This window comes from Uloborus diversus, chromosome 9, assembly GCF_026930045.1.
Source record: "Uloborus diversus isolate 005 chromosome 9, Udiv.v.3.1, whole genome shotgun sequence".
NCBI lineage: Eukaryota > Metazoa > Arthropoda > Arachnida > Araneae > Uloboridae > Uloborus > Uloborus diversus.
In genome coordinates, this window is record NC_072739.1 from 121,298,020 (window position 1) to 121,312,576 (window position 14,557).

Consider the following 14,557-nt stretch of genomic DNA (forward strand, 5'->3'; position numbering starts at 1 on the left):
AATATCCGAATGTCTGAAAAATGAGTTGTTTTATGCTAGATAACAGTTGAATACTGTTTGAATCAAAAGTTTCAGTAACTAAATTTTATTTTATTGCCTTTTTACAACAATTTTTTTAAAGATGACTAAAATTATTTTGTCTTGTATCATCGAGTAATCAAACATTTGTTTTATTTAGGGGAGTCTTGTCCATAGCTTGGTGTCCTCAAGATCCTGATCTTCTTCTCTCATGTGGCAAAGATAATCGCATTTTGTGCTGGAATCCAAATTCAAATGTTGAATCGGGTGAGGTTAGTACTTAATTATTTTTTCACTTTTGGAATACTAGCCAACCCATGATCCGCTGTATATGATTACGGGAAAAATTAGACTTTTTTCTTTCTTTTTTTCATTTAATATTTATGAATTTAGATTGATGAGGTGATGCTTTGCTTAAACTTATAAAGTTAGCTACGCTACTTTTTCTAGTTATAAATTTCTTTTATATTGAATAGTGATTATAATACCTCATTCTCATCCATTCTATGATTATAAGTGGTTAATTTAAAACAAGATAATTAGCATCGTGCTTTCGATATTCTTCCTCACTTTCCAAAAAATGAACATTCTTGTAACAATGAGTGTCATCACTTTTTAATTCTTCATTTGCACCTAGATTGTGTGTTATATTTCAAATAAAATGTGTTTATTATACATCAGGATTAGTTTTGCATTACATTTTATAGAACTTTGAGAAAAGCATGTAAAAAATATGAATTGAAAAAGACAGTAAAAACAAAATTGAACAATTGTGTGTGTATGTGTGTGGGCTTTTTAAGGAAATAATTTAAAATCCCGCATTTGAACGGAAACAATGAGTGTCTACTTCAAATTATCTTACACGTTGCTGTGCAAATACTCACTATGCCAAATGGAAATTTTTACTTGGATCATTTATTATTTATTCTGTATCTTAAATTATTTTAGTATATTCTTTATTTTTCACAAAAAAAAAAAAAAACTTTTATTTTGCTAAACATGTTTGGCGATAAATATTGTTACAATTCAGAGAGCGCACATATTATTTCTGTACTTGAAACCCAGACTAGCTTAAGTGATATTATCACAACCTTACACAATTGCATAAAAACGTTTTTGTGTTATCTACAAAGATTGGGACTTGCGCTCTTATAACACTGGTAAATACTTATAAAGATTTTTTTTTCTTTATTGGAATTACATAGTGGCTCAATGTAGAATAATGATTTTACATACAGTGCAGTAATTTGCTGAAAATCACCATTTTCGGTTCTAGGTTAGTCTGATCCTGAGGTGCAGATTTGTCACTAGATGTTTTTTAAAATCTTAAAATTCCTTTCCTATGAACTTATATCATGTTTATTTGTTTTTGTTTTTTTTTTAGTCAAAATTTATTTAACAAGTATTTTGTCCAACTTCCTGTAACTTTATAAACTCTGTTGACTCAAATTAGGTGCTGTGTGAACTGCCAACCAGCAACCAGTGGAGTTTTGATGTAACTTGGTGTCCAAGAAATCCTGCAGTCATTGCCAGCTCTTCATGCGATGGACATGTTAGTGTTTTCTCATTGATGGGAGGGCAGCAGCAAGTCCAGTGCAGCTCCAAGGTACTTATATATGTATTTATAGCATAACCATTATGTTATTTGTAACCTTTATATGCGTTCTTGAGTTTGGCTGCAAAATATTTACTTTTCTATTGTAATAGCAGAGCTGCCAACTCTTCCCATTCATTCGGAAGACTCCGAAATTTTGATGTTTTCCTCCGAATTCCCTAATGAAGTAAATATTTCCCGAATTTTCATCAAAACTATGAAATTCTGAAGAACCTGTATTGTATTTTTTTTAAAAATTGATGGAGAAATTGTAGCATGAAAATTCATTATCACTTTAATTAATTGGCAGCTGCCAATTTTCTTTTCTTGATTAATCGGTTATTGGCCTATTTGCTTATCAGTGCATCCCTTAGTTGTTGTGTGTTGAGTACTGTGGTACTGATGAAGGGGTTCCACTATACACTTGAAATAGTTGTAGTAAGTTGATCATTGATTTTATTTATCTACGAACTGTCTTGGGAAAATCTGCAATCTCCTGATTTTTGAAGCATTCTCTAAACAAGTGAAAATTTATTTATTTTTTCTACATTTCATAGAAAAAAGGAGAAAAAGAAAAAAAAATACTGTTAAGAATTTAATATCGGTGATTAAGCAATATTTTAAAGCCTGTGCAAAATATTCTTTCTGGTTAACTATACTATTACTTCTATTCTGAAACAAAAAATTCACAAATTTGATGGATTTTAGCATTGCAGCTCAGCAGCTATCCATGTATTACCATAAATTTGCCTTAATTTTTAACAGCTATTTATTTTCAATATTTTTATTTTCAAAACTAACCCTCATAGATCTCAAGACGAGGCATATTTGAGTTAGCCATTGAAGTTTAACGTTAAATGTTCATGGCCATATCAACAGTAAAATTAAGTTTTACGGAGAAAATTATTTTTATTAAAATCATAGCTTAAATTTTCCTTTGCTTTATTTGAACGAAATGATAAAAAATTTCTTTCATTGAGTTGTAATTTCTTTTACAATTAATATTTTTTTTTTGTCATTTAGCCAATAATATCTTGATTTAACCCTCTGTGATGAATTCCCCCCCCCCCCCAATGTCTTTATGAAGAAAAGTAAATACCAAATACAGAATGGAATTGAAATATCTCTTAAGTAATTATATTGATAAATTTTTACTGACAATAATACTAATTTAGTGCAAAGTTCTCTGATTGTTTTGTTTTAGGTTGTACTTGTTTTTTGAGTAAGGTTTTCTTCTTACAAGTGCATCTCCATTATAATTATGTTGAAAAGAGACAACAGTTGATAATTTCATAATTTTTAGTTCTGTTTGACTAGAGTCATTTTAAAAATCTTTTTTTTTTTTTTTTAAATATGTATCTTTCAGATTGCAGAATCTTTTCCTGGATCTGAAAATTTTATGCAGCCACCTAATGTTGAATCAATTCATCGTCATATCTCTGTTCCACTGAAAAAACCTCCGAAATGGGTTAGGAAACCTGTTGGTGCATCTTTTGGGGTATGTAATATTCTTGACATTTATCAAAATATGTTTGATATTAGATACTAACTATCTTTGGCGATCAGTTGATTCTTTTAACATACAGGTTGCCCTGACATGGCTTTTGGTGTTAAATTTGTCAAACTATTAAAAAGTGAACAAAAAGAAAGAAAAAAGAAAACATAGTTAACAATAGTGTTATAACTGCATTTTAATAGCTTAAAATTAAACTAGATTTGTATGAAAATAAAATCAATTTCAATAAGTACTGGTGATAAATTATATAAAATATAAAGTACTTCATAATTACTTAATTTCAATAATATTTGCTTTGAATTTGCAGTAATTATGAGAACAAAATAAAATTAAGTAAAAAAAAGAAAATTAATTTGAATTCTGAAATTTTGAATTCAAATTATGTTTTTCGCAATCACGAACTGAGACACAGGACCCTACTCATTTGAGTTATTGTTTCTAGAAACGGCTCCTGTCCCCCCCCCCCCCCCAAGTCTGCCTCTCCTCCAGGGCGGTTACTTGGGCATAGTTGTGTGTGTGCGTAGACCTGTGTGTATGCACTGTGTGTATGAGTGTATGTGTGTGAAGTCGTGTGTGAACGTGCGTGTATGTAGGACATGGACGCCTCCGACCAGAAGCGGATAGCTCAAAACTGGAGCAGCCGCCAGCAGAGGACGGTGGGTGGTGGTGCTGTAAAGACTTCTGGTCCAAGTTGAAAAAGGCACGGACACCAAAAACGGTGAAATGAGAACAATAAGCAATCGTGATTGCTCAATAAATTAAAACAATAGGTCTATACAAAACCTTATAAGACCAATCATTTTATATGGTAGTGAAACTTCCACAATTAACAAAACAGAGGGAAACAAGCTGCTCATTGTTGAAAGAAAGATCCGCAGTCATTTTTTGGAGCAGTAAAAGAAAATAATACATGGAGAAGCTTTTTTAACCATGAAGTATACACTAAATACAGACAACCTAACATCTTGAGAGTTGCTAAATTGAAATGAATCGGATGACCGGGGCAAATTTTTCAATGTTCAGATTTGGACCCTATTAAAAAACTAGCTTTTTTGAAGATTGAGGGTACTAAGAGAAGAGGGAGATCATCTACAATGTGGTTGGACACTGTTGAAAAGGATTTAAAGACTTTGGGAATAAATAGGAGGAGAAACCTAGCTGAAAGTCATACCACTTGGAGGAAGCAGACAGAAAACGTCTTGACCTGCACCTGGGGGGTTCCGTTTGTGACTGTCTTGCATTTTAATGGAACTGATAAAAATGCACCAGGATATGTAGGGGAAAAGCGGGCACATGTGAGACCTTTTTTCATTTCTTAATATCTAAAAAAACGAATCAATTTTTGAAAACAAAAGTGTCTCCATAATTAAATAGTCTTTTCTTTGTGTCCTGGATTTTTTTTTTTTTTTTTTTCTTCAGATTTTTAAAAAAAATATTTTGTTACTTTATGGAACTTTTAAAAAATATATTCAATTGCTCACATGTGCCCCTATAGGGAGGTACATGTGAATTATTATTAATGGTTATTTTATTTATGGTTAGTGCATGTTTGCTGTATAACTTACTTGTTGCACTCCTTATGTGTCTTTTGTCCTACTCATTTTTTAATGAGATGTAAAAAAATCACTTTAACAAGTTCAAATTCAAAGTAAAAAGTTATTTCTTTAATGTTCGTATATGTACTTGTTTTTTATTAGTTTGGTGGAAAGCTAGTTTATTTTGGAAATGAAGTAACAAACCAAAGTCAAATGGGAGAACAAATTCCATCAAGATATGTTCATATCAGTCAAGTTATTACTGAACCAGAACTGTTAAAGAAATCAGAAAAGCTGGAATCATCTCTTGCCAATGGAAATCTTTTAGAATTCTGCCAGAATCGAGTTGAAAATAGTTCCACCGATCAAGAAAAGATTACATGGAATTTTCTTCAAGTTTGTATTTTCCTTTTTCTTATTTTATTTTCTATCATGGTATACAGATTGGTTGGAAAATTTAATAAAAATACTTCAGGAAAAGTGTTTTTCTTAGGAACTGTCAGCAAATTATTTCATGCTTTAAGGGGGGAGTGGGATGTGTGAAATTGTAACACTTGTGACAAAGAGGAGGGATAGAGTAACAAGAAGTGGGACATCACTCAATTTTCCATAAGATTATGTTCATGATAAATGGCGTGACGGGTGACAACGATAAGGAAAGGGTGTCAAAATTTTTGAAAACAATATGACATTTATGGACAGTCCCTTAGATGAATTAGCCTTCTATACAATTCCAGAAATAAAATTGGAATTTCTAGTAAAATATTGTGGTGTCTCAAAAATATTTTTGTTTTTTGAGCAATTATATTTCAAAAAACTTAGATGTAGTTTACCACATATGGGAATTGGGCGGCTTACCTCCTCTTAAAGTTAACAAGTGCTCGTGCTTTAATTCCTATTTTATATTTTAAATCTTGAAGATTATCAAGGCTTCCCAACACTTTTGCTCTTAATTTTCCTTTAAAAGTTTGACAGTTATGGGCTGAACAATCACTGAGCATTTTTCCTCCTTCAACTTCCCCACTCTAATGAGCTGCTACAGTAGCTTAGTGGCCAAGTTAAAATGATGTCTAAGGGTAGATAAAATTGCAGTAGTTGTATCAGCCATCCATTGTATAACTCAGAAATTTAAAGCATATCATGGGGGATATTGATTGTAGAGTATAGACAAATATGTACTAGTTAAGGTACAATTTGCATTCATCAATTTTACAAGCAAGCACCAACAACAGGGGTTGTGAGATACTGGCATTAAAAAAAACAAAAATGCTTAAAGATATCCTAATACTTGGTCTCCACTTGCACTCGTTAACAAAGTATTGCATGGTTTTTGAAAAAAACATTTCTACTGTGAAAGCATGATGCCAAATTTCATCCACTGCTGCATAAAAATTTCAGAAATACATCTATATATATTTTTTTCTAATGAAGCTTCTGTTATTCGAGGCTTTTTTTTAGCCGTCATGCAGACCTAGAACAATCCCCTGATCAGGGGCGGCATTTCAACATTTCATTTGGGGGGTCGAGTTTTTTAAATGTAAGTTACCTCAGTTTGGATTAAAATACATATTGGTTAACAGGATATGATCATAAAATGGATTAAATATTTATAAAAAATAAGGCTATTAAAAGAGTTTAAATATTAATTAATATAGTTTTATTTCGATCTTAAATTATTCAACAAAATATTTTGATGGTAAGAGTTTTTACCTTTCAGAAAGTTTTAATGTACGATTTTTAGAATATGGAAATCTTGTTACTTTGTTCTATCAATATGCAATGTCGCACTTTTTTGCCAGTACAACTAAAGATTAAAGTCCTTTTTGTCCCATTGTGCTCCAAAAACAATTCTGTAACCTCCTAACGCGCATAAATGATCTTTCACAACTAGCTGAGTCAGTTGGAATAGTTGAAAAACAGTTGAAGCAACAAAGTTAAGTTAGATAACACATCTCTTAGATTTTTCTGTTTAAAATAACCTAGGTAACTTTGAATATATTGTGCTGTTCTTCCTTTTTCATCATTGAATAGTATAGTGGCTATCTGCAAAACAATTCTTCTTGCTCAGTTCTATAAGGATTTACTTAGAATTGAAACATTTTATTTCTCCTTTTCAATAATCTATCAATATAACATTGAGCTTAACGCCAACAATACAGATAAATTTTCATCATCAAATCTTATTTTAATTTTATTAGAAACTGAATCTGTTATCTGATACAAAATATTAATTCAATTTTATGACTTTTTTCATCATATTGATTTTTGTCACCTTCTAAATTCAATTGGATTTTTTTCCGCCTTATTAAAATTGGCGCGAATTAAGATATTTTTAAATTTTCGTTCTTGACTGAAATATACATCCAAGCAAAATTTATAAACTGTTTTGTCTGTAGATTTAGCTGAAGCATGGACAGGCCGAAAATTAAGTTTAGCGGATTGAAGATGTTTTGATAGAGTACAGAATTTTTTAAAAACTCTCCACAATATAAACAAAGCGAATAAACATTCAAACAAAGTCATACATACAAAAGGGCGTCGACTTTAACGCCATTGAAAGAGTCGTTTCAAACAATCCAAAATTAACAAGGAGGGCTTTTATAAGTTTAACTTTTGAAGAATATCTTGTGTCACTCAAAAATGACAAAGTTAAAGAGTAACCAGAAAAGGCATTTGTTGATGTTTGACTTTTTTCAAAAATAGCGTGTCTTTTGTAAGAGTTTTCTATGAATGTATATAAAGCATTGGGTTGCTGAAATGTCTTTCTACCAAAAGGAATCGGTGTTCACTCACTAATTAAATATAAATTTAAAATATGAGCGTAACAACGTACGCAAGATGCCAAGGAATTTCTTGTAAAATCGTGCAGCCACACCACTGGTCCTCTCATAACACTGAATACACAAGTATGAAATATTTAGTCCACACGAGGAGATTACTTCTTTAGTTGAAACAAACTGATTCTTCATCAATGTTTTCTGTTCTGAAAAGTGCTGCAAATGATTCACAATTTTCTAAGTTATATCCAAATAGCAAAATCCGCTTGTGTTATAGAAATGTCTCATGAGTCTGACTATTATCGAGAATCAGTGGGCGTGTATTGTAAAAAAAAAAAACTTTGGCATATCGTCCCCTCAGAGCAACAGTAGGATATCTAAGTGTTATTTCTGGGATTAAATGTCTTATTGTTGCTCTGAGGCGAGGATATGGTCGCTGATTTGCGATTAACGTAAACTGAATTTACCCATTTCTTATCATTCTGTGCAAAAAATTTGGGGTTGCAACTGCCCCCTCTCGTCCCCCTATTTGCCGCCCCTGCCCCTGATACAGCTTCCAGACTTCCATATGCCAACATTAAATTGCAGATGTCAATGGCACAGAGAATTTTCTCACCGCCAAGTTTCCCACCAGATGCAGACAGCTGTGGTCGTTTTGATTCAAAACTGTGTTAGGATTTTTTAATGTTGCCGAGGATATTCAAAGCCAAACAAATACCTAAGGGACATTTTACATTCCGCATAATCAGGGTTCGAAAATATCCGATATTTTGATATATATTGGATATTTTGATGTATATTTGATATTTTCAATCAGTGCAAACTTAAGTCATTAAATAGTAACTGCTTCTTCAAATTACTGTTTATTTTCTTAGGCTACCTATTATAATGCATCAATTCTAAAATTAATACTTTCATTATTTACATTCATAAATATAATTTTTTTTTAATTTACATATTTTGAATGGCATGTAAGTATAAATGATATTTAGAGTCATTTGTAAAATTTGATGATTTAATCTATTGGAAATAAAATATAGCGTAACTGATATATTTCTATTAATTTTAATAGAATTATTTAAGCATTAGATGCTTTACTCATTTTTCTTTTGTTAACTACTTTTACGAATTTTATATGTTTCAGAAATAAAAAATATGCATTAGTCAGTACACATCCATACAACATTTTTTTTCTTCTGACCAATTAAAATTGTTACATTACCTAAAATTTTATGAATAAAAAATAAAGAAGCACTATAGTATTATTTACATTATATTAATGATAAATTAATATGTTTATATAAATATACTATATTGCTTTTGATTATTTTTAATAATAAAAGAATAGTATTAATACAATTAATACATTTAATATTTATATTGCAAATGTCGTACTTCGAAAAAATAAATATCAAAAATATCATATTTTCAAAATAAATATTGAATATATAGTGTGATATATATCATGATATATATATGGAACAGTATATATCAGTGAACCCTGCGCATAATCATACAACTTTGGCATTGGCGAAATTCAGCTTCTCAAAAATCCACCGACTGGCTGCTTTGACTGAAAGTTGGAACCCGGGACCAGAGCCATAAAAGGTCAATGTCTTACCTCTATGCCACCCAGTGGACATTTCAGAAGTAAATCATTAAACTGAATTAAAAGATGTGTTGAGTGTTTCCATCTATTATAGTAAAGGGCTGGGCAGCAATGATACATATTGCATATAGTGCATATAATGTATCATTGGAATTCTCATCTACATTTCCAGATATATATATTTTAATCCTAAGAATCAGGCCCAGATCTATAAATTTTGGATCGAAACGTTTTCTTTATAAAACTTGAATGTAATTACCTATTGTAAATGCAATTTTATTGCTTAACCAGATGATTTTTTACAAAATTATTTTAATTTCAATGTATTTTGTCTTAGACAAAAAAAAAATCATGCCCTGAATGTTTAGAGCTTTTACGCTACAAGCTTGCAAGTAACTGCAATGCAGCTTTTAAATTTATTTAAAATATTTGTTTGTTTAGATTATTAAGTATTATTTATAAAAAAAAGATTTTAGCTTCTTTTTATAAATTATTCACTGAAAAACTACATTTGAAATTCTTACTACAGTCGGACCCTGATTTAACAAACTTCTATTTAATGAATTTCACAATTTAGCAAATTTTTCTTTTTCCCCAACTAAAATGAAAGCAAAAACCCGTATTTACCAAATAATAAACCCCAAATTAACAAATTATTTAACAGCTGAAAATTTTTTTTTTTTTTGTTATTTTGACTTAGGAAATATTGGGTTGTTTACCAAATGTTATATCCATATTGTTTGAAGAAAAGAAAGACTTTTCTTAGAATCAGCTATTTTTGACAGGGGGAGGGGGGGGGCAACCAATGAATAGTGATTCTGTTGTAAAAAGCGATAATAAACCTCCCATTAAAACTGTTACTTTTTCAAATGCTTTACATGGCCTGGAAACTAAAAACATGCAGCAGGCTTATAATGACACAGTACTTTCTTTTCCCCATAAAGTCGAAGGAGAACTACCTCGAGTCGAGTATCAAGGAAATTGCCAAACATTGATTACAAAGCAGTTTAAAATTTCAAATTGACAAGTGTGTAAAAAGCCGTAGAATGCTGAATAAATAGTGTACACTTTCTAATTATGGATATTTTTGTGCAATTGTTTATTAGAGGTTTTAGATTAGGTAAGAGTAATTTTTTTTAAAAAAATTTCACACCCTGATTTAATGTATAAAAGTATCGGTCAAAATGAATTCATTAAATTGGGGTCCGACTGTATAAGTGCAAGATATTTTACTAAATTTATTGATCATGATTCTATCATTTCCCAGTGAATTCTATGACTTTGTGCTTCAATAACTTTGAATGCATCAACTTTAATGATATTGGTGTTTCCTTTGATTTAGTTTATTTTCTACATTACAGGCTACTTTTAATAATGCTCCTAGGGCAAAAATGCTGTCTTTATTGGGCTATGATTATGAAAAAGTTGTAAATGAAGTAAGTGTGTTATAATTTAATTTTGTACTCTGTTATAAAATATATATGTTTTAATTTTTCTAGTGATTTTTTTAAATAGACTTGATTGTGTTTTTTTACCGGCAGCTGATAACTTTAAGTACATAAGCTAAAGAATAAACGATTTTTAAAAAGTAATTTTTGCTCGTGAAAAAAAGTCCTTTGAGTGCCTATTGAAACAAATAGAATGTGTCTAAATTGATTTATATTTTGAAACAGTATTAGGGAGTTGTTATAAATTTTAAGCTAAAAACCTCAACTGCAAATCACTCCAATATTTCACTGATTAACCCACTTAAAAAAGAAGGCAGTTTTTATTTTGTATAGTTTTTGTCTTTTTTTTATAAGCTCATAATGTCATCCTTGTGAACTAGGTCCCATCCCTTTGTTTGACCATATTTATTTTTAAGAAAAAAAGTTATGGGTAAAAAACAATTTCATGCTAATCAGAAAACCTAACTTTGATGTTTCCGTAATAAAAGATTAAATGTGAAACTCATTGTTAAAGAATTGGTTGCTGTTACATAGTAATATTGATAATAATTATAATGTGAATTTTGAATGAAAGCTTCTCTGAAGCAAACATGTAATTCATTGATTCCCTGAACTCTAGTGGTAATTTTATCTTTATTAACCAGATTTTTTCCAGAGCAGCTTTTATTGTGAAACTAGCTGTGCCGGCCGGCGTTGCACTAGCCTCCTCAAAAATGAAAGAGATGTCAAGTTGATATTTTTGTTTTACTCTGACATCAGTTTCTAACGTGTTAAGGATTAAATAAATATGCAATGCAGGGATTGCAAATTACCAGTAAAACATATTTTTGGCAAAAATGTCATCAATGTTAATAATAATTGGCAATGATGCAAATTATGAGTATTTTCAATGAGCACAAAAAAAAAGAAAGAAAATGTATGCATTATCACCTATAATCTGTGCTCACATTGAACTGAATTACATCTGATAGATTATGTTTAAAAAAATTATCAACAGTAACTCGCAGCTTTTTGCTTAAAACGACACATATTGCTTTGTTGATTACCTGAAATTAAAGCATCAAAACTTATAATATTCCTTTAATACCAAGTGTTTTCTAAAAAATTTATTTCAAAAGTTAAAAAATAGGAGGAAAAAGAGTTATTATAATTCTAAAACTCGCCCATGCTGGAGAAATGCAAATTCTGAAAGGGAAGAGTTCAACAAAATAAACATGATTAGTTGTACATCCTAAATTTACTAAAATATGAGGCTGGTAATGGTAAACTGACACTACAAAAAATAAACATAACTACAAAAATAACTTTCATATGTTAAAAAGAGTTAAGAACATTGGCTATAAAAAATTTTGAAAAATGCAAACAATAATCAAAGATTATGTTCGAATAGAGCAACCAGTTAACTCTGTTTTTCTAACCCATATGCAAAATGGCAACAGGAAAGAATTAAAAATTCCTGAGTAGAGTAATGTTAATTGATGTCTTAATTAATATCTCCGCTAATTAAAGTCATACAATTTAGTTATTAGTCTTATTGCTTTCTTTGGAAAATTTCGAATTGATCGGCACTTCGATCGACTCTCGAATCGCAGCAATTCTTGAGAACACCTAGCTTCAAACGAAAAGATAGCCACAGATGGACCCGAACAGATTTTAATTGTATAGATGTAAATTAGTTTGAGAATATAGTTAAGAAGGATGCTATTTCAAATAAAATAACCAGCTGTTGTGGTTGCAACTTTGTCCTTCTGTTTTAAAGAAACACCTTCAATTTTTAATCGGCATAGCAAACTAAAAATTAAAAAAGTTTTTGCACCCAATAAAATATTTAACTGCAAAATAAACTGAAACAAAATCAAGTGCAATAGAATGATAATTTACAGCAAGCTTTGGTTTCATTTAGTTGATTATATGATTGAGGTTGAATAAGTTAACATTAATATGCTAACACTTCTAATTAAATTAGCTACAAATAAATCCCAAATAGGAACACATCCAATTCGTCTTTAGTGCCAATCACTTGAACTTCTAGGGACTTTTGAATTTTTTTCAATAGCATAATTTCACATTGGAATGAAAAATATGAGATAGTTTTAAGAATGCAACAAATACTGCTTTTAAAATACAGCGACACAAAAGAGTTTTAAAACAAAAATAGATTTTAAAACTGCATTACAGAAAAAATCATACTATTCATATAACTGGAAATAGCTTTCAAAAAGTAAAAAATAGTTTTTTTCTTTGAGCATCATCAATACTACTTTTGAACACAATTTTTGAGGTCAGTTCAAAAACGATAGATAAAACAGTGTTCATAACCATATTTTGTTCACATGCTTCATGAAACACTTAAAATTAAGAACGAAATACTTGTACTGTTACAAATATGCTGTAGTCAAAATCCTGGGTTCAGTTAACTTATATTTGTAGTTGATTTATGGTTATGTATGAGTTTATCTATCCTTTATGCAGCAATTTCAAAAATTATGCTTTAAAGTTGTATTGACGGTGTTGAAAGAATGAAATTTTTAACTTTTTAAAGCAATTTACAGTTATATGAAAGGTAGTTTGATTCTTTTGTCTGTTGCTGTTTTGAGGTTTATTATATATATATATATATATATATTTTCTTTTTCAAATTTTTTTTATTATGGTATTTTATCTGAACATGTATTTTATAGTACGTTTGAACTAGTGTTTTGGAACTTTTTCAATATAAAGATTTTGAAGTTGTATTTCTGATTAATACAAATTTAAATATTTTCTTCAGATCAACTCCTCCTTAAAACATCATGGTCGCCTTTTAATAGAAAATCCTGAGCTTAATGATCAAGTATCCAATTTAAATATTGTAAGTTTTTAAATTGGTTTTTTGCTTTTGAAAACTGATATGATGCTAGTATAGTTATTTGCTAGCTTATAAATTTTAATGTGTTTGCTAATGTAATAAAAGTACAATACCAATTTTCTATTATATGTATATTTTTTTCTTTTTATTATTTTTGATAATGGAATATTAATCGTTTTTTGAGCAATCAGGAATTGCTAATTATTATCCTCACTTGATTAAAGTTGGTGTCTCTCGGTGCATGGTTGCTCCTCCTGGGTGGTTGCATTCATGCACCCCGAATCAACTTTTATACCCAACCCTATCGACTTTACATAGTCCTCTTTAGACGAAAACATCATCCAGCACACAACATCTAGCATCCAGGAGGTGGCATTCATTTGATTTTTGAAGTCTTGAATTCAAAAGATGTGAATTCCATTCGTAATTATAATTGAAATAGGAACCATTTGTAGAAACAAGAAACCCAGTGAGTAGGGTCCTAATGCAATTTCTAATTGCGAAAAATAGGCAGTGAACTTTCAATAACTCGAAGCCTCATAATTCGAATAATCCTTTTTCATTGAATCCTGGACTCCTGAGAAGAGTGTGAGAACTTCCCATAACTTGAGCTACCAATAACTCAAACTTTTTAGTTGGTTCTTTCTGGCTTCGAGTAATGAAGAGTTGATTGCAATTTGAATTCAAGTGGTCAAAACTCGAATGCCGGAGACCAGATTTTGGCTGTTTTTTTTTTTTCCTTTTTTTTAATCATTGAATGAAGTTTATTTTCATCTATCATGAAAACGAAGTATTTTCCAATTCTAAATAGTAACAAATTAGTATGCAGAAAGCAGGGTTGCCCCCCTCCCCATAGGGCAAGGGCGCACTCCTTTCAATATTGTGGAGACCCCCCCCCACCCAAATGAGCACAATACCCCTCAATACAACTCCCCTAAAAATTTCAACTTTGCAGTCTTCGCCATGACCCCCCCCCCCCCCCCACCCCTAGGTAGGCACACCCTGCAGAAAGTTATAGTAAAAGAAGCAGACTGCGAACACCAAATTAGCTGAGTGCTAAACGCCAAGGTATGTTTGTTTCTTTGAAAGAAAAAAGGGATAGCAAAGTTCAAAATAACCCATAAATGGCATAGAACTAAATTTGACCCCACAAAAGTAGTTTTTATACTTTTTTTTGCTCATTTTTGTGTAATACACAATTGTAGCCATGTG

The 14,557-nt window shown here is 30.7% G+C and overlaps 1 protein-coding gene across 1 annotated transcript in view; it reads left to right on the forward strand.

Annotated features, from left to right (window-relative positions):
• Positions 1-14,557, forward strand: part of LOC129230465 (protein transport protein Sec31A-like) — a 75,068-nt gene that overhangs the window by 25,578 nt on the left and 34,933 nt on the right. The window contains exons 8-13 of the mRNA XM_054864866.1: positions 179-290; positions 1,472-1,624; positions 2,979-3,110; positions 4,826-5,059; positions 10,411-10,485; positions 13,268-13,348. Coding sequence (XP_054720841.1) covers positions 179-290; positions 1,472-1,624; positions 2,979-3,110; positions 4,826-5,059; positions 10,411-10,485; positions 13,268-13,348 — 787 coding nt within the window. The remainder of the gene's footprint in view (positions 1-178; positions 291-1,471; positions 1,625-2,978; positions 3,111-4,825; positions 5,060-10,410; positions 10,486-13,267; positions 13,349-14,557) is intronic.